Source organism: Alosa pseudoharengus, unplaced genomic scaffold, assembly GCF_046254945.1.
Source record: "Alosa pseudoharengus isolate Yale_2024_CS ecotype anadromous, Long Island Sound unplaced genomic scaffold, YU_APseudo_1.1 YU_APseudo_1.1_scf_5, whole genome shotgun sequence".
NCBI lineage: Eukaryota > Metazoa > Chordata > Actinopteri > Clupeiformes > Clupeidae > Alosa > Alosa pseudoharengus.
The window spans coordinates 7828491-7853474 of NW_027468837.1; the positions used below are offsets into that span (position 1 = coordinate 7828491).

The 24984-nt window shown below is 40.9% G+C and overlaps 3 protein-coding genes across 6 annotated transcripts in view; 1 reads left to right on the plus strand and 2 right to left on the minus strand.

Moving 5' to 3' along the window:
- The window catches only part of hemk1 (HemK methyltransferase family member 1), a 51826-nt gene extending 27584 nt beyond the window's left edge, over positions 1-24242 (plus strand). Inside the window, exons 10-12 of one of the 3 annotated variants that reach the window (XM_076268534.1) lie at positions 1710-1820; positions 3044-3101; positions 24063-24242. In XM_076268534.1, the coding sequence (XP_076124649.1) occupies positions 1710-1820; positions 3044-3083 (151 nt within the window). In that variant the 3' untranslated portion in view covers positions 3084-3101; positions 24063-24242. Of the gene's footprint in view, positions 1-1709; positions 1821-3043; positions 4235-24062 lie in introns of those variants that run through there. The other 2 variants (XM_076268535.1, XM_076268533.1) reach the window with 2 other exon arrangements.
- On the minus strand, positions 4521-6934 carry cisha (cytokine inducible SH2-containing protein a). The gene is made up of 3 exons (XM_076268537.1): positions 6463-6934; positions 5802-5935; positions 4521-5664 (listed from the first exon to the last, which is right to left on the minus strand). The coding sequence occupies exons 1-3, from the start codon at positions 6480-6482 to the stop codon at positions 5111-5113; spliced, it is 708 nt and encodes a 235-aa protein (XP_076124652.1). The 5' UTR covers positions 6483-6934; the 3' UTR covers positions 4521-5110.
- twf2 (twinfilin actin binding protein 2) lies at positions 15366-24240 on the minus strand. Of its 2 annotated transcripts, XM_076268531.1 has the most exons (9): positions 24123-24240; positions 18840-19018; positions 18614-18709; positions 18214-18318; positions 18099-18113; positions 17828-17956; positions 17566-17716; positions 17339-17460; positions 15366-16557 (listed from the first exon to the last, which is right to left on the minus strand). In XM_076268531.1, exons 1-9 carry the CDS (start codon positions 24220-24222, stop codon positions 16387-16389), a joined length of 1068 nt encoding a protein of 355 aa, XP_076124646.1. In that variant the 5' UTR covers positions 24223-24240; the 3' UTR covers positions 15366-16386. The 2 variants fall into 2 exon arrangements, with proteins under 2 accessions (XP_076124646.1, XP_076124647.1); XM_076268532.1 differs by lacking the exon at positions 18099-18113.
- Positions 24243-24984: the final 742 nt, after the last annotated feature.

Here is a 24984-nt window from a genome sequence, read left to right on the forward strand (position 1 = left end):
GTGATTTTGTGCTGTACACTTCAGTCTTCAGTTCAAGCTTTCTTCTCTTTTGGGAACCTCTATGAAAAGACAGAGAACCAAAGTATATTGTTACCAGTCACCTAAAGAAAACCTCAATAATAGGTTTTGGTGTTTAATCTGAGAAACTATTAATTATAAATGTGCTCACTTACCTTGGGGACAGTGCACACAAATATAGTTATAAACAAACAAGTTAAATACAAAAACTAAATAAACAAACAAATGGCACAACAGATAGGAAATGCAATATAGAATTAAAGTTAATAAAAAAAAAAAAATAGCAGGAACAGGATAACCAAAAAGAGTACAACCACATACAAAAGCTATAAATACAAATTCTGTCAAAACGTAATAGACCATACTCACCAGCAAAGCATTTCATGATTACAACTTTTCGGTTTACCACGGGCTCCAAGGTTATTGTAATTAATTCCAGGAACCCAGAGTTATGTTGAAAAGCAGCTTAGCTGAGCTTTGTATTTAGTCTAGGGGCCTGTAATAAATAGCAGTCTTGAAGGTCTGATATGCTCAAGGTTTCTGTGTAAAAAAGTAGGTGGGAGGAAAGATAAGTGGAAGTGGGTGATATCCTTAAAAGAATTTTGTAAATAAACAGGAACTAATGCAATCTCTCTGGAAGACTGAGCCCTATGTTGCCCCCCCTTCTTTTTCCCAAACATTATACTAACTGCTTACAGCTTAAAGCATATTTAGAAGATTTATGTTTCCTTGTATGAGTCATCAAACAACTATGAAATAAAATGTAATGTTAGTCACTGGCTATTTTGTTGCCAACAAGATTGTTTGTTAAAGGGAGTGGAGCATGATATGGCCATTCAGCATAGTGCATCGGTTGATCTGTGTAGTCCACATTTTTTGTGCCAAAACTGAGCACTATGTAAAACAAGAGAACAAACTGAAAAGAGAAACAAGTCATTTTTTCTGTAAGATGCAGAAACATGATGTAAAAACTCTTGCTCTCTCCCCCTCATCGAGCACCCTGCAACAATACCATGCAAGAAGTAGGATTCAACTTGACATTAATAAATTGTTAACATCTCAAAGATGTCTGTTCCAGGAAATCAGTGAGAAAGTCAAGAAGGCAGAGTAGGAGGAATAGTCTGAATGCCTGGAGATCTCCCTTTCTTGGGGTGGGGGTGAGGACATGGACATGGATTTGCTCAACATTAGTTTTAAAGTTCTGCTGTCACCTCCTGAAGAAGTAGTGATGTACTGAATTTACTGAAGATAAGACATTTAAAATGTCTTATTTGCTATTGTTAACAAGTAGATCACAGTCCCATAAAACATTTTAAGTTGTTGGATTTTGTTAGAAATGTAATGCAGGGTAGAAAATGCAATGATAATTGTTGATTGATATTTTTTTGTATTTGTATTTAAAAAGATAAATACAGAAGAAATGTGTAGCATAGGCCTGATGGTAAATTTCCTAGTCCCACAGTTATCTGGAAACTCAGTCAGGATGACAGTCAATCAGGAAACAGGCTTTATTCTTTCAATTATGCGCATCAAGGGAGAGACACAAGCTTCACCCATTTTTTTATGCTGTAAAGATTTAGTCAAGCAGTGCAAACAATTATTATTATCTTGAGATGAAAAGCAGGATTGTTTGTTCATCAGCACAGAGTGTGATGCCACTAACAGTATCAATGCCCTTTTGTTACACCCAGTCGAGTCTACCTTGAGGTGGATCCTCGACATCCCGACCTCATCCAGACCAGGCTGAAGGAAAAAGTGCTGGGATTGAAGTATGTGAAGACTCAAAATGATTTTACAAACCGGTAAGAGAATGTTATGTTATGCCTGGTCAGAGACACAGGAAAGGTGGGGGTCAATCAATAGTCCAACTCAATATGAATATGTATGTGGCAGTGAAGTTAACATTACACTATCTGGTCACAGAATAAGAGTCTTTCAGTGACCTTGTAGGAGACTCACAGTTTGATAACAAATCCCACTCCTATCAGAGGATACAGGAAGTTGCCAGTTTCAACCTACTAATTATAAGGCACAATATACACAAAAATGGAAAATAAAATGGTAGAAAATACTAGCATAGAAATGAATGAATCTCATGCACATACATATATGTAATATAATATTATATGTAAATAAAAATTATTGTTCTAATTGGCACTCTCTCACTTCCGTATTGTGACCGTGACCAGGAACCCAGACCTCAGCAGAGAAAACTGTTTTTTTTTTGTTTTTTTTTAATACAACACTCACACAAGAATTGCAGGCTAAATCTGACAAGCAGTGTTTAAAAGTTTTTTTTTTTTCTTGTACCCTTTATGGCCAAAGAGTATAGAATTACCAAGGGGCAAAACTCTGTGCCTTCTATGCCTTCTAACAGAATGCTTCAGTTATGCATTTTTATAATGTGCCTTTGCCAACTGACCTTAATTCTTAATTTGAAGCTGTTTTAATTCTTTGTTGCACAGCAATAACTGCTGATTATCATTATGCACTTTTACCATGAAATACACTGAACACTAAAACCCAAACACACCATGCTGACTAATAAATCCATGGCAGCTGCACACAAGATTCTTGAAAAGGATGTTTCCGAGAAATGTCCCTCTTTGAAACAAAAAGCCAGTAAATGCCTGGAAGCAGAGAGAATGTGATGTTGTTATCTTATACAGTTCCACTGAAAATTAAGATCCAATAGCCATCTCGCCCTCTCACCATCATCCTTCCTTCTTTAACGCAGAACACACTTAGATATTGTTTATATGGGAAAAGGAAAACAGAAATACAATTTTCAGTAGAAACATGCACTTACAACACCCTATCCCGTCTTGCTTTTTTTGAGTGATAACAATTTTTGTTTTGATAGAGCAAAAGAAACAAGCATATTACATTAAACACCAGAACTGTAGAAAGGAGACGTGTAGATGAAAAAAAAAAATACTCTCTAGTGAGTCACTTGGCCCAGCCTTGGGAGGCTTCATGCAAAGACATACTGTAACATCTTGCTCTCTCTCCCTGACCTCCACAGACCACGCTTCTGCATCCTACAGAGACGAGGAGCAGGCTGACCGGCGGCTGATCAGGCGGTGAGCATGATCAGGAGGAGGGTAGATAGAAAGCCCGAGGAGATATGGGGTTGCCGCATTAGGGTGTGTGTGTTTAGCCTGTGGAGGAATTCAGAATGCAATCTCACTCCCAGGATCCTTCATAAAGCATCTCTCATACAGCACGTACTTATCCTAAGGGTGCTAAGAGAGGTCCGGAAAGCTACTTCAGAATGCTGTACCAGGCCCGGCTCTGGGCAGGTTTACAATTCTCTCAATACATATGATTCGTCACAAAGTGTTACCAATTTGTTTTGAGTTTGGAAGTGTGTCTAGATAATTCTTTATGTGTGGGTCTATGTGAGTGTGTGTGTCAGAGAGCACTAGGCTGTAGGTAATTACTGCAGCCTTTCTCAGAATTGTCCCTCTTAGTACAGTACCTCTCATGGTCCCTGGAAGTGTAGCCCTCTTCTGAGAACCAGCTGGCAAACTGCTCATTGGCTTGCTGGCATGAATACACAAATGCAGCCGTCCTCAAAGCAATGTAGACTTTCACATTGGCTTGCTGTTCACACACTCATTTAATATTCTTTATGTTGTATACTCCCACAAACACATTTTCACCATTACTGTATGTGTTCACGTGTTTAAGAAATGTGAGCACACACAATGCCACAGAATTAGTGATTAGATAATGTGGGAGGTCCAAAGTAGGACATTATCTGCTATTGAAATTATATAACAATGCAAAAAATCTCACTTTTGCAAATATGTACTTTCTAATGGCTGCCTCTATTTCATATTCAAACAGCTCTGAACAGTATTTACTGTATTCAATGTCAAATGAAACATGGCTGCTGCGGTCGGTATCCAAAATGGATATGGGAGGAATTGTAATATTTGCCAATAAAAAAAATCACATATATAGCCCAGGTCTGTTAAAATGTCCAGTACCTGAAATCCTAATTCTGAGAAATGTGATTCACATTTTGTTGTGACGCACAACATGGGGCCTGCAATCAGACACCAAAATTCATCAATACTGACTCCTATCCAGCCTTTTAATGCATCATCTAGTTTCATGTAACCTTTCAGATTTTTCCATTTACAAATACAGTTTTATTCTTTTTTTATTTTACTGAAATAAAATAATAAGGAAACCTCCCACTTTTTAGTTTTTTATATTGGTAAGATCAAAATAATAGCTTTTTATTTTCAAATTCTAAATTCTTAGAGACAGCCTTACTAGACTATATTTTACTGTGTATTTTGCTTACTTGAATTCATTTAAGGTAGAATGAAGGTTTATGGTGAGATGAAACCTATACATTCTTTAAGCTTCAATAGATAGACAAACTTGTGTTTTTACCTGGATGTTCTTTTTAAAGGACCACAAGAAATTGAAGTAATTTTTTGTCATTTACGTCAGTTATCCAACTGGAGGAATATATATGACTTCCATTTGTAGAGTTTCAGACAGTTTTATTACAAATCACAAGGATCTCTTTGTAAATATGTACAACAATCCACATGGTGGCAATATTTTAACAAAAAGGATGTGAATCCTTTGCTTTAAAATAGAAATGCATACATTTCAATTTGAAGGAGGGAGAAAAACCTGTGTCGACTCAGGTTACACCTCTCCTAAGGTCTTGGTAGAAGGGAGCAGCTGGCTATAATTCCTTGAATTTGACCAGTCCTACTGTGTCACTGCTTCATGTGCTTTCACAGGTTACTCCTCACACAGTTCAAAGAGTTCTCTTTAAACAGGATAGTCTTTCTTTCTTATCTGTTCTCTGTTCATCTGTTCTCTGTTCATGCTTGCTTTGTCATGCTCTCATGCCGCCCCCACCGCCTCCCCTGCCTTCAGCGTGGCTCCATGACATCACCCGAGGGGTTTTCACAGAGTTTCCATTATTAAACCCAGGGGCTGAGCGAGCCTCCATGGCGTTCATCAACTCGTTGCACCAGAGTACCTGCTGCCTCCGGGAATAAAAAAAACCCCAATCCTTTCTGCTCACTGGCCCCTTTTAATAGGGGCCTAAGACCAATCACAGCTGGAAAGGGTATTGCTGGAGGTAGCGTAGCAGCGGCCTCGGTAGGGGCAGCTGAGCAGGGCAGGCCACCTGCTTGTTGATGGCGAGGCGGGTGAGGTGTTGAAGGCTGGGAAAGGCTTGGGGCCTGCAGAGAGGCCTTTTGAGTTTAAGCAGCACGGCATCTCTGGCCTCTGGCAGAGGGGAGATCTCGGCATCAGCCTTGTCCCTGTCCTCCCCCCTCTTTTTCTTGTCTCTCTGCTCCGCCACCTCTTCTGTCCCGATCTGTCCCTCCTCGGCTGTGCTGCTGCGCCCGGAGCCCACATAGTGCTGCACCAGGCTGGGGATGTCTGGGAAAGAGAGCAGGCGAGGTCGAGCTGGCGAGCTGGAGTCCAGCCGGAAACGTCCGCAGCTGTACTCGATACGCACATTGGTGGGGCCGCGCTTCGTTCTCACCGATAACGTGAGCATGTAGAGAGGGTGGCTGCTGTCCCGCACCAGGAATGTGCCTTCAGATGCCACTTGCAGCACGGCTTGTGCATCACTTGCGGTCATTCCACCCCAGTACCAGCCTGTGAACAACAACAGACACAATGGCATTGTTAGTCCACGTTATCCTTTTTCAAAGAGTTCTTAAAGAAAAGGGCAGGCATTTTGGAAATATCTATCACTACTAGCTAACCATGTGCAGCGACTAACAAATTCATACCTGAGATTTCCATATAGCAGAAGGTGGTTGCTATGGCCTGTAGATCTTTTCGAGGGTCCCACTGTGGAGCTGCGCTGTGGAGGCAGCTCGGGGTCGGCATACCCAGCGGTATCACCGTGGGGATCGGTCTAGGGCTAGAGAGTAAAAGACTTTTGTTAAAAGGTGCACTTACAAAACAAAGGTTTTACCCAATACAAAATGACAGGGTTTTACTGATACTAGCAGCTGCATGGCTTTCTCGTTGAATAGTCTACATAGAATGTACATAGCCTATTATAATAAGCTTAGCCTACTTTGTAGCACGAAATTAATAACCTTCATCTGCTTGAAAAGTCACTGTTGTAACTAACAGAAGTCTAACAGTAATCTCTAAATTAATCACGTCCACACTTTGACTGCCCTAAAACTATGCCCAAGTGGCACAACAGAGTAATAATCATGTTGTGCGTTATATGCGCTCAATGCGTTATATGGTCAACACAAAGAATTCATAAAAGCGCAAGTCAAATGTAATGACTTAGTGACTTTGATATCAAATGCTAGACTAAATAGTAGGCTATGTTTAGAAAATATTAAGCATATTCATACCATTTTAACGAGTTTAAAGACAGAATTTAAACAACAGTTGACGAATATAAAATGCATAATGCAGAAAACTTACCTATGAACGCAAAGAATCATAATTCGAAAGGGGAAAGTTGAATAAAATTTAAAAAAACACCCCCGGGTATTCTTCGAAAACTCCTTTCCGTAATTTGGATTTAATGTGTAAATGAGAAATTCTTTGTCCTTGGCAGAATAACTGCAAACCCGAGTCGTAAGTGACTAGAATGTATAGGCTACTCCAAACACAAAGATACAATGTTTAAAGACAACGATAATGTAGCCTACAATTTTAAAAGACCGAGCTCCCACTTAATGTTGTTTTTCGGGTGAATGTCTAAGTATTGCTGCGAGCTCAGTTGACAGCGCTGTAAAACAGGTTGCTTCATGTGGCTTAGTGGGTTTGGCTTGTCAAATTCAGCTTTGTTCCAAGAAGTGTTTTCTCAGAATCGTTCGGTGACGCCACTGGCCTCGCTGACGCTTCTTCATAAATGTAGCCTTCTCGGTGTGCCTGCCCGACAACATTTTGGACAACAACATTATTAGACCATATTCTGGGTTGTGCGTTTTAGTCACATTTAAATGTTAGTTTTTAACATGCGATTTGCTATGGAGAAAGAAATTGCCCCTGCGTTCCCTCCATGTCCCAGTGGATCAGTAAATTCGCTTGAACGGCACATAGATTCCAAGAAGTGTATACTTTCCAGGAAAGCGGTGGGGCCAACAGCCAATCCGCGACTCCGCTGCTTGCAACTCCGCCTCCACCGCCCGATGTGCCTGTAATGTAGGCTAACTAGAATTCCGGGTAGATCGACGAGAGCAAGCGGACCACGAGCAACACAATTACTCTCGCGACAATGGGAACAAATGTGGTGTTATTTTGAATGCGCTTAGTTGGTGCTTTTCAAAAATGGCCCAAACCGACATATAATCAAAGTTATAAAACAATATTTGTTAAGAGTATATTTGCCATAAGACTGTAATAATAAGAGTTAATAGGCATATATATAAAGGTTTACGGCATTAAAGAAAATGTGTGCAGTAACTAATCAACCCTTATTGATGTGCAATCTCTAAATGACTCGATTTAACCTCATCCAGGGAGATGAGCCCATGTCTACACAAATATACGCACCATGTCCCTGTCTGTCAGATAACTAGTCTACACTGCCACCACCTGGCGTCAAAAGATACTTCCATTTGCATTAAGTATAAAAACCTGAACACAGTTGTCTGTGTCACTTCCCGTCTGGATTACTGCTACTCTCTCCTCTTCGGCCTCCCTCACAAATCCCTCCATAAACTTCAACTGGTCCAGAATTCAGCTGCCCGCATCATAACGAGCCCCCTCCATCCACCACATCACTCCTGTCCTCCAACAGCTCCACTGGCTCCCAGTTCAGTTCCGTATCCAATTCAAAGCATTCAGCCGCTCTGATCCCCATCTCTGGAATTCATTACCACCCCAACTTAGAAACATTGATTCATTCCCCCATTTCAAATCACAACTCAAAACACATCTGTTTAAAACTGCCTATTCCATTGCTCTGCCTTTTTTCTGTTTTATTTGTATTTTTATTATTATTTTCTGCTGCTTTTAAAATGTTTTATGCATCCCTGTATGGTGTCCTTCAGTGCCAAGAAAGGCGCCTTTAAATAAAATGTATTATTATTGTTATTATAAGTGTGAAATACACAAACACAGTCAGGGAACCTTTGTTGCCCAGAGAAACAGGAAATCTAAAGTAAGGCCCCATGTTTTTAACTAGGCCACTTATTTATTTAAGGCAAGTATTTTGAATCAGGAGCCAGGCTATTTATGCGTTTAACTTTACCTTGCTTTGTTATGCTTCAATTTATTTGAATCCAAAATATCAGCCTAAATCAAAGATTTCATTTCAAACTAGCTTTGGGTCCATATACGGAACTTTGCTGGTCTGGTCTTGTGATTCCTCTTCAGAAGTAGGCCTATTCTGCTCAAAAAAATTAAGGGAACACTTCTATCATACACTGGATCGGTACTCTGACACTGTTTGGTTCTGAGCACAAGTAAAACTTTTGAGGCAAGTGTTTTGTGAATGTAGTTTGAGAATGGAGAAAAGGGTGGAAGGTTTTAAAAAAATGTGTTTTAACAATTGTGGAAAACTGTAAGTGTTCCCTTAATTTTTTTGAGCAGTCATAGCCATTTGAGCCATGAGTGTTCCCAACAGATATTTCCCCTAGCCAAAAAAAGCTATTTGGAAGCCTTATTTACAGTTTTTTCTGATTTAAACTATTGGCTGTTTTTGTAAAACTCTACACACAAATAAGAAAACCTTTCACCAAATCAGCAAAACATTGTAGTTCTTTTGCAAAAGCTAATAAACCTTGCTTAACTCTTCACACCTTTGTAAAAATGGTATTTTCGTATCAAACAGTTAAAGGAACCGTATGTAGGATTTTGGCCAAAACTGGTACTACAATCACTTTCAAAATAATGTAGAGTGGTGTACACCGCAGATGTGGTAACTAGAGCAGAGCTGGCAACCCAGATGCCGAAACACTACTGACTTTGTGATTACTAGATAGGTGGAGGGTGGCGGATCAGGCTAAAACACAAATATGTAAACATCAACATCAGTTGAGGGCTGCAACTTCACTTTTTTAAATGACGATATCCTGGCCGGACTACTGTTGTGAGTGATATAAGTATTTGAAATTAGCATGATTTCCTAATGTCTAGTGACAAATCAAGGCCATTTTATGATTAATTGAATTACATTTCTTACATACGGTTCCTTTAACACAAGTTAACATTAATAAGCACACAATCCGCTAACTACACACTGATGGTATGAATAAAAAACACTGCTTTTGCTTTCTCTGTGCACAAGGTAGGTCATGTAATTTTGAGGTCATACTTTTGTCATAGTTCTGTAAACATACAAGGCTCCAAACATCAAGTATAGGTGCTCATTCATTCACATCAAAACAAACAAGTGTTTTTTTCCAAGTTGAAACACAAAATAGTAATTTCACTATTCACTAAAAAAAATCAGTCTACATTGTGTCGTTTCCCTGGGTCCGGACACAAAATTTTGTGTGCATCATAGCAATGTCCTGTAGTCCAAGGCACCGGGAAAAATATCTTCTGGAATGCCGTATCCAGGCCTGACATGATGCCTGGTCAATATCTCCACATGCCTCCTCCATTGCCTGTAAAACGGTTATGTGTTGATGGGGATGACGGTCATAGACCTTCGAGCGCCAGGCAGAGAAGAACTATTCAATTGGACTCAAGAATGGAGAGTATGGGGGGAGGTTGAGTACAGTGAAGAGTGGGTGTTCTGTAAACCAGTTGCGGACCAAAGCAGCCCTATGGAAACTAACATTGTCCCATATGATGACGTATCTGGTCTGCTCTGGTCTCTGAACAAAACCTGCCTCATCCACAAAAACCATGGTAGTCTAGTCGTGATCCCCATAGGCCCAATAGTAAACCCAGAAATGTTGAGTACCCTAAAGTTTTATTGCAGAAATGTCATCTATAGGCCCAGTGGGTGGAATTCAACTTGGTTGCCTAAAGTTGCACTTTGGGCAATTTGCATAATTAGCATAAATAGGCAATTAAGGCGAGGCAGTACAGGTGAATAGGGTAAAACACTCGCTACCAGATTTACAGTCGCAGCAAAAAGCCTCCTAAGCTTAAAAAGCTTCCTCCAACAGATGACAACCTGATGCTGCACATACTGCATGCTCATCTTCAGGTCATGTTGTGGAAGGCTGCAGGTCAGAGAGAGCCTCCTGCAGAGGCCAGAGACATCACACAGTTTGGGTGGGAGGTTGCTAGTGAAGGGGCTGTCATGCCCGCTCTTGCCATTCAGGCAGTGGCTCCAGTAAATTTGCTTGAAGTCACCAGCTGTAGCTGCAGCACATTGAAAGCCTGCAGCAAAGGAAACTGCAGCTGCCATGCTGCAAGTCTCAGTTGTACTGACTATTGCGAGTGTGAAGGGGGTGAGGTCCACTGCTGCAACCCATTCACAATACATTCAGATAAAGATCAAGAAGATGATGAGACTGAAGGGAATGAGGAAAGAAATGATGAAGATGGTGAAGGCTATTGAGTGGGATTGTGTGGTTGTTGTTAAATATAGTGTGTGTGTGTGTGTGTGTGTGTGTGTGTGTGTGTGTGTGTGTGTGTGTGTGCGTGTGCGTGCGTGCGTGCGTGCGTGTGCATACTGTATAGTTACTGTATAGTTATATAGTTTACTGTGTGTGTGTGTGTGTGCATGCGGGCGCACGTTGCATGTTGTATATAGTTCTTGTATATAGTTCTTGTGCATTTGTGTACGTGTGCATGCTGGATATAGTTATTTTGCATATTGTATAGTTCTTGTGGGTTTGTGTGTGTGCATGCTGTTATATAGTTATTACCTCCGCCAAGGAGGTTATGTTTTCATCGGGGTTTGTTTGTCTGTTTGTTTGTTTGTTTGTCTGTGTGTCTGTTCATCTGTTTGTTTGCAAGATAACTCAAAAAGTTCGGGAGTGATCCGGATCACCATCTGGATCCAGGAGGCGGTTATGTTTTTCGCTTGGCGGAGGTCTGCACTCTCGGAGTGCTTTTCTAGTTTTGCATGGCACACTTAATTTCCTAATCTGTCTGTCCATAGGTCAACACTGCCTCCTTACCAAGTTTCTTAAAGGTTTTCACCAGCTCACCCAACCAAGTACACGTGTTTACCTTGGAAAAACAATTTTGAGCCTGGCTTTATCACACTATCTGCTTTTGTGTGTATGCAAATTAGAGCATTTTTAATGAGATAGGGCCTCATTTGCATATGTAAACAATAAAATATAAAAAACATGCAATACATTTTTTTTCTCATCTTAACATAAGTAATCAACTCAGAAAGTTTCATGGTGATATCTATTATTTAAATTTTTTACCCTATTCACCTGTACTGCCTCGCCTTAATTGCCTATTTATGCTAATTATGCAAATTGCCCAAAGTGCAACTTTAGGCAACCAAGTTGAATTCCACCCACTGGGCCTATAGATGACATTTCTGCAATAAAACTTTAGGGTACTCAACATTTCTGGGTTCATGAAATCACGATTAGACTATGGCATCTGCCTCTAGTTCCATCGCTCTCTGGACAAGACAAAACAAATGCAGCACTGCAGGCCCATGCACAGCAATACAGTATAGGTTTTCATTAGTTGTCAGTTATTATAATCATCAAAATTTAAAGAAATAAACACTTGAAATATAAATAAGTCTGTGTGGAATGAATGTATACATTATACAAGTTTCACTTTTTGAATGGAATTACTGAAAAAAATCAACTTTTTCATGATATTCTAATTATATGACCCATCAGACCAATCAATGAATTGAGGTGTTAGCAGCAATTTTCTCCTGTATCGGCCCACCACTGGATCGACGACCCCCCCCAAAAAAATAAATAAATAAATAAATAAAATAAAAATAACAAACACACAGTATTATGCTGTAGCAACACTTTATAAACGGAACCCAAACATTTAGATTTGGACCTATTCCTAATCACAATAACACGGGGGTCCGGGGGTCTCTGTCTTTAAAATGATTTGGGACAGGATTCAGGGATAGGCTACTAAAGACAGGCTTATCTTCTGTGTGTCATGTTACCCCATGCATTAAACCAGGGGTTCTCAAACTTTTGTGGGCCGGAGACCCCTCATGGAGTGGAATATTCTCCAAGGACCCCTCAAAATCGCAACACATAAAACTTAAGTTAATCATGTACAGCGGGAAAAATAAGTATTGAACACGTCAACATTTTTTTCAGTAAGTATACTTCCAATGAGGCTATTTGCATGAAATTTTCACCAGACATTAGTATTAACTCAGATAATCCACCCATATAAAAAAATCCAAACATTAAAGTCCATAGGTAGAGTTATGTGCAATAAAGTGGAATGACACAGGAAAAAAGTATTGAACACGCCTGCTGAAATTTCTTAAATACTTTGTGGAAAAGCCTTTATTCGTGATGACAGCTTTAAGGCATTTCCTGTATGATGAAACTAATCAGTCACAGTATTCTGGTGTGAGTTTGGCCCATTCTTTTAAACAGATAGTCCTTTAATATTGAAGATTTCAGGGGTCCCTGTTGTGAATCCTGATCTTTAGTTAACTTCCAAAACTGTTCAATTGAATTAAAGTCAGGGCCTTGATTTCCTTTCTCTCTGAAACCAATTGAGAGTTTCCTTTGCTGAATGGTTTGGATCATTGTCCTGCTGGAAGGTCTAGCCATGTCTCATCCTCATCATCCTGGTGGATGTAAAGATTCTTCCAGAACAAAATGACTCCATTCATCATTCCTTCAACTGTATGAAGTCTGCTAGTACCATGAGATGAAAAACAGCCCACACCATGATGCCACCACCTCCAAACCTCACTGTTGGTAGGGTATTTTTAGGGTGATGCACAGTGGCATTTCTCCCCCAAATATGGTGTGTAGTATGACATCTGAAAAGTTAAATATTTAACCAGAATACATTCTCTCAGTATTTCATAGGATTGTTCAAATGTTGTGTAGCAAACTTTCAACGAGCTTTGACATGTTTTTCTTCAGCAATAGAGTCATGCGGGATTAGCGTGCATAGAGGCCATGGCGGTGGAGTGCATTACCTATGATTTTCTCTGTAACAATTGTACCTGCTGCCTCCAAATCTTTCTGGAGCTTTCTCAGAGTGGTCCTTGGCTCTTAGGCTACTCTTCTGACTATCCTTCTGACTTCCTGGTCAGAAATCTTGCAAGGAGATCCTGTGCATGGCCAGTTGATGATGTAGTGATGTTCCTTCCATTTGCAAATAATGGCTCCAATACTGCTTGCTGGATGATTCTGAAGTTTTGAAGTGCATCTGTAACCAGTTCCATTAATATGTTTTGCAACAATAAGGTTGCAAAGATCTTGGGAGAGCTCTTTGCTTTTACCCATCATGAAATGTTTCTTGTGTGACACCTTGCTAACAAAAACCTTTTTATAGCCCACCAGTATGTACTAACCCAGCTTATATCAATTTGTACAGATAGGAGGGATAATTTCTCTAACTACTTATAGATTCCAGTTTGTTCCTTGCCATTCTTTGCATTTGTGTACTGCTTTTTCTTAGCGTGTTCAATACTTTTTCCCTGTGACATTCCACTTTTTTACTCATAGCACTACTTTTTGACATTAATGTTTGGATTTTTATATATGTGTGGATTACCTAAGTTAATACTAATGTCCGGTGAAAATGTCATGCGAATAGCCTCACTGGAAGAATACTTACTGAAAAAAATGTTGACGTGTTCAATACTTATTTTCCCCGCTGTAGCTGTAGGCCTATAGCTTTTTTTCTGTTATGCTTATGTTATATGGATTTTAAAAACATAGAGTGCCAATAACACAATAGTCATGTTAGCAAATTTTGACAGTATGTAGGATTTTTTTTTTTTTAAAAGGATTGTTGTTTCTTTGTCAAATGTAGGACTATTGAACACATAGTGTTTGCTTCACATAACTTTAAATTTGTTGGCGGTTAATTAATAGTAAAGTGTTTTGACATATTAATGTAATGTATCAGCAGATCAATTGGGCAAATTGATCTGCTGATACATTAAGACAATTTCATATTTTGTAGCAAACTTTGTCAGGGACCCCCTGAAAATGTGCTGCCGACCCCACTTTGAGAACCACATTTATTTTTAAAAACCACATGTCACTGCTTGACTAAATGAAAAATATTGGCTACTGAACATGGACATCGTCATAGTTGACAGAAATTACGTTTTGTGCCAACATGTTGTAGAAACACAAACACAGACTTTATTTGGTGCAAATCTTCTCCTTTACTTTGGTTATAGTACGCGATTCACATTAACTGTAGGCTATCACCACAAGTGTATACTAAACCATTCGTTACTAACCTACCAGTTGATAGCCTACTTTTGACCTGCATCAACTCGCGATTGATTGTGCATCTAATTTTAACATTGGTGGAGAGACCCTTTCCAAGTTTCACTTTCACTGTCGTTGTGAGCTATTAAAGGCTAGGCCTACTATATGGGAAATACTTTGAAGTTCCTTTTGAGTAGGATCAGCTCCAAAAATGAATGGGTTTTCTTTAACCTGTGCTACACTTTTCCACCAAGTTGTGCGAAAATTGTAGGCTACCCGTTTTTATGTTGACAGAACCGCGCTATAGCCTACATGGTGCAGTAAATGGAAAATGCGCGTGCAACTAACGTCTATAAAAACAATAGGCCTATATTTATGGAATAAAACTAGACCTCTGATTGCTGTTTACGGTTAACCCGTGTTGCCAGATTGGGCAATTGGGCTTCTTTTGACTTCGTCGGGCGGGGGGAAAAAAGCTTTAGTCGGGCAAATAACATTTTGAGTGGAATGGTTCTCTATGACAAAATCGTTGTTGGGCCGTTTTTTTGCTGAAGATGGCGGGTTTTTGAACGTGATTGGGCGGAACTCACTCAACCCAATCTGGCAGCACTGCGGTTAAACTGCGATAATGTAAACACCAGCCAGAGGAGAGCACTTATAGAGCCTAGCCTACCATGCACTCGAACTAGCGGCTACTTGGACAAATCCACTTGAGGGGTGAGGCAGGGTTGCGCGATCGTAACACACACTGAACCTGTCATGAAGAGGCCAAAATGATTGACCTGTCACCCCCCAAGCCAAATGGATGCAACTGCATTTATAGGCTAGGCCTAGGCCTACACGACGGGCCGCAAATAGAAAAAAAATCCCGGAGGTCACCGGCCCACATGTGGACTGGCCCAACGGGCATTTGCCCGGTTGTACAGATTACCAGTCCTAGCCTGGGTGTTAACAACAACCTGTAAGTCTTTATAGGTTTTTTGGCTTGTATGTTGCCATAAATGGTTAGTTGATGTTGGCTGTTGAGGTATTCATGTGGTGGTTATGATTTGTCTTGGTGTGTCATAGTACATTGTTAAGGTTGTTTCGGTTGTTCAGGGGTGGAAGTGTGTAACCACACAGGTTTGGCTATCATGTGACTTCTTGTCTTGTGTGTACTGAATTATCAAACGGAGCACTTTATTACTTGGCAGTAACAAGTTCACATAACATACAGAAACAAGAAGCTTTATTTGGAATTCCTTTTCTGATACACATAATCACCTGTTCAATTGATATGTTTGACACAAGACATTCACAGGCAACAGGGCTTAGTCCAGAGGGTTGGCTGTGAAGAGGTAGGCTAGCACGGCGCCACAAGTGTTCAGTCTGAAAATCATGATAATGCGATCTATGCAAATCCCCAGCTGTCTGCCTAGCCACAAGATTTCTAATGCCCATTGTGGTATGATTTGCTATTCCTCTGTTCCTCTACTCTTGTTAATTATTCTCCGTTTCTCTCATTGAGAGATTGCTTGTGCCTACAGGTAGATTGCTGCCTTCGGCTAACATTATTATACTAGTCAGTTGATGTGCACAGCCAAAAATGTGGTACTGGTCTGTATGCTTTTAGGTTTGTAAAGTATGTTGCAAAGGATGTGACTGAAATGCTGTTTATTCTATTTTAAAATGGCTATTTATTTTTTAAAGTCTGAAAAGAGTAGACTGCTATATGTCGAAATATGTCCTCATTATCTAAGGAGAGGGATACTTCTTCTATAAACCACTTTTTCCTGAGTTTATTTTATGTCATGTGTATTACTGTTTGCACTGTGTATGAAAAAAAAAAAAACACTTCACAAACAACAAAACAAAATTGTAAGGATAACAGTTAACACAAGCTGAAAAGTTAAAAAACCCAAAAAGTACAAATACTCAGAGAAACCTATAAATCCCTCCCTCCAGTTTCCCAATAAACAGAATGAAGCTAACTCAAGACTGGGCAGAGATTCAGGAGAGAAAGGAGAGGCTTTGGGACTTCAGGAGATAAACTCCTTCTCTTCCTCTCTTCCTCAACTTTTCTCTCCTGGTCCTCCTAACTGTTCTGTGCGTTCTCTCCTCCGCCCCCCCGGATGATGCGCTTATGACCCCTCTTTCCTGCTGGGCCGCGGGGTTTAGCAAAGGCCTGCTTGAAGGCATGCTGTTTGGGATGCACCTCATCGTAAAGAAACTCTTCTGTCAACTCCTCACCACTGTCAATCTCCATCTGAAAACACACACACACACACACACATACATAAAATGCACCAGCTGCTTGGTCAACAAAACATGCCATGGTAATAGTTTGGCTATTGTTTACTTTACAACATAAATGTTGCTATGTGTATATTTTTGATGGGGCATTTTTTTCAGAGGTGATGCCCTAACTTATCGCCCAACATTGTTAAACAGTTACTTCTAGTACAACTATTTAGGTATAGCGGTCATAGTTGTGACTAGAATATTTGAAACCAAACAAGACCATAGTTGAAAAGTTGAAGTAACTACTGTCAAGACACTAGAGTTCTGGATGGTAGAGGCAACACTCACATAATTGTGCAGTTGAGGCTGAATGTGTTGGCATCCTTACAGATTATGGAAAAAATCGAAGTATAATTTGCATTAACATGGAATAAACGATGATGAATGGGTGATCACTTTTGTCAGTTTCAGATTATTTCAGAGAAAATATTTGTTCTTTCTTTTTTCTTTGAAGGGTACCAACAATTTCAGCCACAACCGTACTGACTCAAAATCAGTCATGCTATTTTCAGCCTGTCATCAAAAGATATCTATTATTAACCTTCTGTGGAAAGGTTATAAAGTGTAAATGACCCAATACAAATTTCACTGCAAGTATATAATCTAGTATGAAAAGTGTTTATACAAAGAGGTATACAAACAAAGTATAAAAACAAGATTTTGTGAGGCAGGCTCTTTAATGTGCCCTCTAGCAACCTGGAATGAACACCGTGTTGGTCTACACCAATGTGCGGCATTGAGCTGACCTTCTTGGCCACCTGTAGCTGATAGTCTCTCTCCACCTCGTCCAGTAGACGACTCTTACAGCTCGAGTAGAGCATCCGCTCCTTCACGCTACAGCTGTAGCCTGGCATGGAGTAGATGAACACTAGAGGAGGACATGAGTAGAGATGGGGAAAGTCAGAAGAATGGACATTTGGGGTTGTGGCTGTGTCTTTTTCAAGCTTGTGGACGGACGAGCGAGTGGACTGACCAACAGACTCGAGGTATTCCCCTTCGTGCGAGTGCTTGTAGAGAAAGAAGTGGTAACGTGGTGTGTCTGTGGGGACCCGGTGGGGTAGATCATGCGTCTCTGTTGGGTTGGTGTGAACCAGCCCGATGGTCTCTTTCTCTGTGTCCAGTTTCTGCAAGAGATGAATGCTGCACCATTATCACATATTGGTCAGAATCCTCTGGATGCAGCCTTGTTAACAGTGACACAAGATCAAATCGTGTGTGTGTGCGTGTGCGTTTACCAGTTGTATGTAGTTGATGCGTTTCTCTGAAAGCTGTTGAAGGGCACGCTTAGCAGTATCTTGTAATGGGAAAGCCAGACCCTGGATTGTCTGTGGTTTGCTCATATCCACAGTCATGTCTACATTTACCTATGAGGAGAGACATACACCGTTTGATTAGAACATGCACAGTCATTCTCTCTGCACATACAGTAGATACACACACAGAGTAGTAACAAGTAAGGTACAAAAGTCAGGTAGCATGTGTATAAATATATATCCAAGAACTTACCTGCTTAACCCTGCCCTGCAAAGGAAAGGTGAGAAATCATTGATATCACATCATGGTGTTTGTCTACAGACTAAGGGTTTTTCACATAGTGAGCAGGGACGCCCCCCTAACTAACCTCTGTCCTTTTGATTTGCTGAAGCTCCTTTTCTGCAGCTGTGAGTGGAGCTGGGGCAGAGCATAAGTTCAGGTATCTTTGGTATCCCTCAAGACAGATGTCCTCCTATAGACATGAAAGATCAGAAACCATATTCTGTCAGGCGACAGAAATCCCTTCTGCTGAGCTCGAGAACATCGATCCTCAGCGGGGAAAGCAGTTCTCCTGGTTGTCATTTCTCTCTTCATGACAACCAATTATTTTTCTCTTTCCCATCCATGGTATTTCTAAGAAATGTGATTGTGATCCATTTGTGCGATATTTCTGAGCTTTGCATTCAGAAGACATTCCGTCATAGAAAAAAAACTCTGGAATAAAAGGAGGCCCCACATGAACTGGACTCTGGATTAGTGCTTTGTACCTTCGCATTGCCAAATATCTCATCCTTCACTTGTCCTCCACCAAACTCTTTCTTCACTGTGGCACGTGTGGCAGCGTAGAGCATCTTCAGTCTTACCTATGAGGAAGTGGAGGAATAAAATATTACATTAGTCCAATCTGTGCGTACTGCATGACTGTTTGCATGTACCTGTGTGTGCATCCCTCTCTCTATTCATGTGTTTGGGTCTGAACTCGGACATACTGACCGGTGACTGGTCAGGTGACCAGGAAATGAAGATCCACTCATAGCCTTGTGCATTCTGAGAGTCCAGCCGGTACAGGATGTAGCAGGGCTCCTGATCATCTAGCAGCGGTAACAGGAAGTTGTCATAGTCTTGGTCCCAGCTCTGAGACGGCTTGTTGTATGCCCCCAGGACCAGCTGCTCTGAAACACAGAACATAACTCCCATCACACACCCTATAGAAATAGCATACTCACACTCTATAAAATGGGCTTTTTATACTTTACAATACAGACCATAATAACCTCATACCACACACACCCCATAATAATCACAATGACACATTGAACAGTAACCACATTTGACACATTATGTAAAAATCTCAATCACTTACTCACACATACAAAGTACCATCCATAGCCCACTGTCTAAAAATAATCTTGTGCACACAGTACAATCCACATGATCAAAAATGTCATCCACACAAATCATGCGTCTTATAATAGCACAGCTTCATTGAAAGACGTAAGCTTGATATTTCAGACCCCTTAACTGTCTTCATAAACATCCCCTATAACAACAAACAGCGCATAGTTGCACACTCACCCACACATACAGTGTTGCACACTGTATATTAAGCCTCATATTACAAGTAGAGACAGCAATAAAATTCCCAGCAATAAAATAACATACTAGCTCCACATCCCACATTTTGCAGTTCAGTTTCACTGAAGTTGTGGTTTCTGTGAGCCCAAGTTGAATGTATATACTGTATTTAAATTTCTAAAATCTCTTACAGAATTTTACCTTTGCACAATGTCTTTAAAATTGCTTGTTATAACGTTTTGAGTGAATGTAACAACAGCATATATTTGACAAATGGACTGCATTTGATATAAAACGGCTTTGTCATGTCTCTTTTCTGCCTGCCAAGAGCACAGAGCAGCTCATGCTAGGGTTCAGTATCTTGCTCAAAGAGTGTTATTGCCAGGGTTCCCATGGCTCATGGAATTTCTGGAATATCATGGAATTTTGGAAAGTCTATTCCAGACATGGAAAGTCAGGAAATTTAAAAAAGAAATGGGGGCAAAGTCATGGAATATCAGGGAATTGAAGCAGTTTAACATTTACTTGCCAAAATGCATTAATACAAATATTTCCATGCAGAATTGGTGTATATCTGGTTATCAGCTTTACTGTTTGCTTGAGTAGACCAACTTTGTTTATTCAATGACCATGTATTAATCTCCCGCTCAAAAAAAGTAAAAGATTCTTTAACACTTTGCGGCTGCTCTGGAATTACTGATCATTATATTATACCATTCATTATAGTATAAGTCATGGAAATTCTGTTGGTTTTTTTTGTCAGGGAAAAGGAATTTTACTTCTGACTGTATTGCCACGAGGGCCAGACTTGACCTGGGACCCTTGTGCTTGCTCTGCAGCCTGAGAACACTGATTAAATAGTAGAATATCAAGATTGCATCCCAATCGTCACGTGAGTGACACTTGCCATCACCCACCATGCCACCTCACATTACACTCAACAAGAACAGGCTGCTCGGATTCCACATCTCTGTAACACACCTGGTCTGGCCACAGACGCACAGATCACCTTGCCTGTCTCATGCACAGATCATATCACGTTTGAGACTTCTTACAGGACACAGGCGTGCACATTTTCATGGTCCACTTCCCACCAATAGTGTTCTTGCCTGCATGCTTCATACCTAGAAACTTTTGTATGTTCTTTGTCTTTCAGCCCTGTAGATCCAGTCCTTGTCTGCAGTCTTGAATCTTGAATCAGTCTTGAACCAGAACTCATCCTTCCTTTCTTTGTGCACCCTCTGACCATCTGTCTGTCAGCACGGGGCTTAAATGACATCCCCCTCTTTCACCACGTGCCCATTAACTATGTATCAGCCTTCATTCACCTCTCTATCGGCCTTCTCCTCCAATGTCCATTCAGTCTTTCGATTCTTTATTTGCACCTCTTTCTGTCCTTCTCTGTATCTCTGCATTCATCTAATTTTCTCTGTGATGTTATCATTGAACTGTATTTGAACTCGATGTTCTGTAGTTCACAGGTAGCTGATACTAAATGCATCCTGTTATGTGTCTAAAAAGACACGGTACTTCAGATAATTTCCTAAGCGGTCACTCCAAGAGGGCCTCCATCAAATGAAAAGTCCATTGTTCCCATTCATTTCATAACTGCTTCTGTGCAGTATCTCAAAGGGACGGCAGCTGTTGTGAGCAGATGTATGTCTGAAATGATTGGGCTGTGAGACATGTGAATGGAAGTCTTCCTACAAGTCCATTTATAAAGCGTCAGATAACCCTGCTTGACCTGTTAAAAGAGCAGGGAGCGGAGGCTACAGGCTCTGAATAAACTCCTTGGCTATGGTTGTGTCCAGCTTTGCCCATTGGTATAAATATTAGCCTCAGTACTGTTGCAAATTAAATATAGCTTTCAGTATAATAGGATCATTATCAGTCATAATACAGCCTCCTGAAACAGACGTGACAATTAGGACTTCAGTTCATGACAACAAACATACTAGTCCATCCATGTAAAACACTAATCCAATCAAATATGGGGTGCACAGACAAAACTACTCTTCCAAAAGTTCCAATGTCACGGGATGGTGCTGGGGGATTTCCTGACCATCTTTTGCTGCAGCTGCTATTCTCAGCTTCCACACATTCCAGCTATCAGCACAGACACATACTTTCCATTGGCTATTCTCACACTCTCACACAAATGCCCGCACACACCCATGCTCACACACACTTGCCCTAATGTACACAGATAAACTCATATACTTGCACATAAAATACTATGTCAACCCACAGGCACGTACACAATTGGCAGATTCTCTTCTTGTTAGGCCTGTAATAATATAGGGATGAAAGCGAGGTGTCGTTTGGGGCGGGCTTACCCGTTGCTCATTGTTTACAGAATGATATCTTGTCATCAACAAAAACCTGACAATGGAGACACACATGTGCTGTGTGTAGTCAACCAATCAGACGACAGACAAGTGAATGACAGGAAATTAAGACATTCACAGGAAACGCTGTGCGCACGGTGGCTCTACCCCACGTCCCCTCAACATCAGTCTGAAAATATCAGCAGACGGCAGGATGTTTCCCAGCCCAGAGACAACCCCCGACTGGACCAGAGACTCACCCAAAGCAGTCCTGTCTGCATACCTCTGGCGCTACCCAAAACATCCCGCACATTTCAGTGACCCCTAGAAACTGCCCAGAAACACACGCTGTGCTGTTCTGCAGACATCCCGTGACCAAATGGCCCGTGTGGCTTTGAAGTGAAGCCACACAGTCAGTTTGATTCCAAACAGCAACACGAGGGAGCTTGTGAGAGAGCTGTATATCAGCAGCAAAGGTCACATGATTTATCCATGATTTATTTATTGAGCTGTGACTCAAAAGAGTTTTGATTAGTGAGTTCACTGAGAGAAGATCATCTAGTCCAAGGGGTTGACTTGGTGCTGGATTAAACTGATAGCAGGTTGCATCATTAGCTTGGACACCCACATCATTTTCCGCATCAAAATATTTGTTGTTGCAGTGGAGCCAGTTCGCAAATCAATATTGACTTCACTGTGGCTTAGTGAGAGGACATTTTTATCTATCCTGCCCATTAAGCAACTCCCACGACCATTAAGCAACTCCTAGTCATCTCCCTAGCAACAGACTGGGATAGCCGAAAATCCCTTCCCATGTCATGTTCAGTAACTAATGGTGGCATTGTTGTAGCAACATTATAACAATTGGCACCTTTTTGAGGCATGTTTTACTACAAGTTTTGTATCATGTTTATTTTGATGGTGTGGTGTACGCTCATGTAAAAGCCAGATAAACACCTGTCGTTCGCACTAACGTTAGCTGCCCCCAGATATGTGCTATCTTGCTCTGGGTTTGAGCACTGCACTAAAATGTGAGAAAGCCTTCAAAGCAGAACATTAACTATATCACCAGTTACCATGTTAGCAAGCTTTTCACTATGAAGGAACTGATCTGAAGCTTGTTTGGTCACCCTATATAGTTTAGTTGTTTCTAACCCTTCACTACATTGTAAAGTTGACCATAGTTGGAGATGTGAGTAGCAGGCATGTTGTGATTCATATAAGAAAGCTAGCTGGATGACCTGACTGAGGCCTGATTGTCTGTTTTCCTCTCATCTACATTCAGAGCAATGAGGTCACGTCAACTGATAGTAGGATCACATTTCACAGGACACCATGCACTATACACTATACCAACACTCTCACACACACACACACACACACACACATTTCATATCCCTCTGTGGACCAAAATCCACAATAATTAATAATAGCTGATAATAACTGAGATATTAATAGTCTTTATCAGCTGATCCAGGTCAGATTATTGAAAAACAAGTCAAGTTGACACCTGATGTTTCACAACAACAGAAATTTGTTTTGGTTCCTGCTACTGGAAAACCATTGCACCAGAGTTACACAACATCATGTGACTTCCTTTTCCAAACCATGATGGTAACAGGGTTGCCAAATCTTACTGGTGTGAGATTCATGTGTTTATGTTCTGTCTCTACCTAGAAAAAAAAGAAGCCTATTGACTTCAATGCATCTCATGCCAACAAATACTCATACTTGGGTCAGTCTTTATCAATCACCCATCAATCTAGCCTTGAAAGTTGGCAACTCTGTTATAGCACCAAACCAACCCACTTCTGTTTTAAACTGTCAGCACAAGCAGAAAAGTAAATTAATCAGTATCTAGTCAAAACCTTTCAACACAAAGAAGAAATCTTATGACCTTAGTTTTATAAGCTTTTAGTCTGTGAATGAGAATGACACCATGCTGAGAGAATTTGTATGTATGTTTAAAAGACATTTTAATTATTTGGACGGATTAAAATTATTATTATTTTTGTAATTATTTCTTGACCCTGATAATTTAAACTCAAAACTATTATAAACTCTATTCCACTATCAATGAAAAATTTTGCTCTGTGTGTTGCTTGCTTTGAAACAAAGTACTGTGAAAATCGGTTGATCGCACAACAGGTAGGCCTACCATATTCAGTGTTGATACACAGTTCTTAAAATACTTCTAAGGGAACTGCAAGCATTACGCTATCTCTACGGTATTTGCCATTGTTCACCTGCTATCTCACTTGCTGTTTAACCTCTGCCACCCGTGAGACCCAACTCTGTTGTGCGTGTGTCCCAGTGTTAATCCCCCCCATCTTTAGTTCCCCGTCAGGACCTCCCCTCCGGCGACCCCACTCACCGTCTCGGATCTGCACCTGGATGATCCGAATGGCAGTTCCACTCCGCGCCCGCATCAGGAACTCCCTCAGCTCATCCGTCATCACCAGTACCAAGAACATGTTTCCCCCCGAATGGCCCCTGTGCCCACCCGTGGAGCGAGGCTCTCCCTGGGAGAGAGAGAGGAAGAGGAGAGGCTGCCGCACCACGCTACAGAGGCCGAGATCGAGGGCTCTGGAAACAGAGGCAGAAAAAAAAGTCTTGTAGAGGCAGGGAAGAAGTGAGTGCCGGCAGATGAGATAGCGAGCAGTGACTGGAGTGTGGGAGATATCTCTGAGGGAGCATGTGCATAAATGAGTGAGCAGTTACACAGGGAGATAGGGCACGGTGGTTGGGGTGGGGGGTGGGGGTCTTGTAACTAGGACAGGATCATGTGTGTATGCAGCAGGAACCTGATCCCCTCTGCCCCAAATTTAGCTGCCACTGACTGCTGTCTGGCTTCAGATAACGCCCTCCCCTCCAACTAACTCTGCACCCTCCACGAGCACCACACCAAGACAGAAGCCCACTTGCTAAATGTGTTAAGTCACCTGGAGAAAATGTAATAAAAAAGGAAGAGAGATCTGGGAATATACAGAGATGCTTTATGTATGGAGGCAAATTAAAAAGAGAACTTCTAGAACTGTGAATAATAAAATCACCTACCATTCTAACTATGATCTAGTCATACATTAATACGATCATAAGGAAGGCTGGCTTTGTGTTGGGAACAGCTCTGGAGCCCAAGCTCTGGAGTTGGTGGTGGAGAGAAGGATGCTGCACAAACTGTTAAATATATTGGACAATACCTCACATTCACTACACAACTTACTGGTCAAACAAAA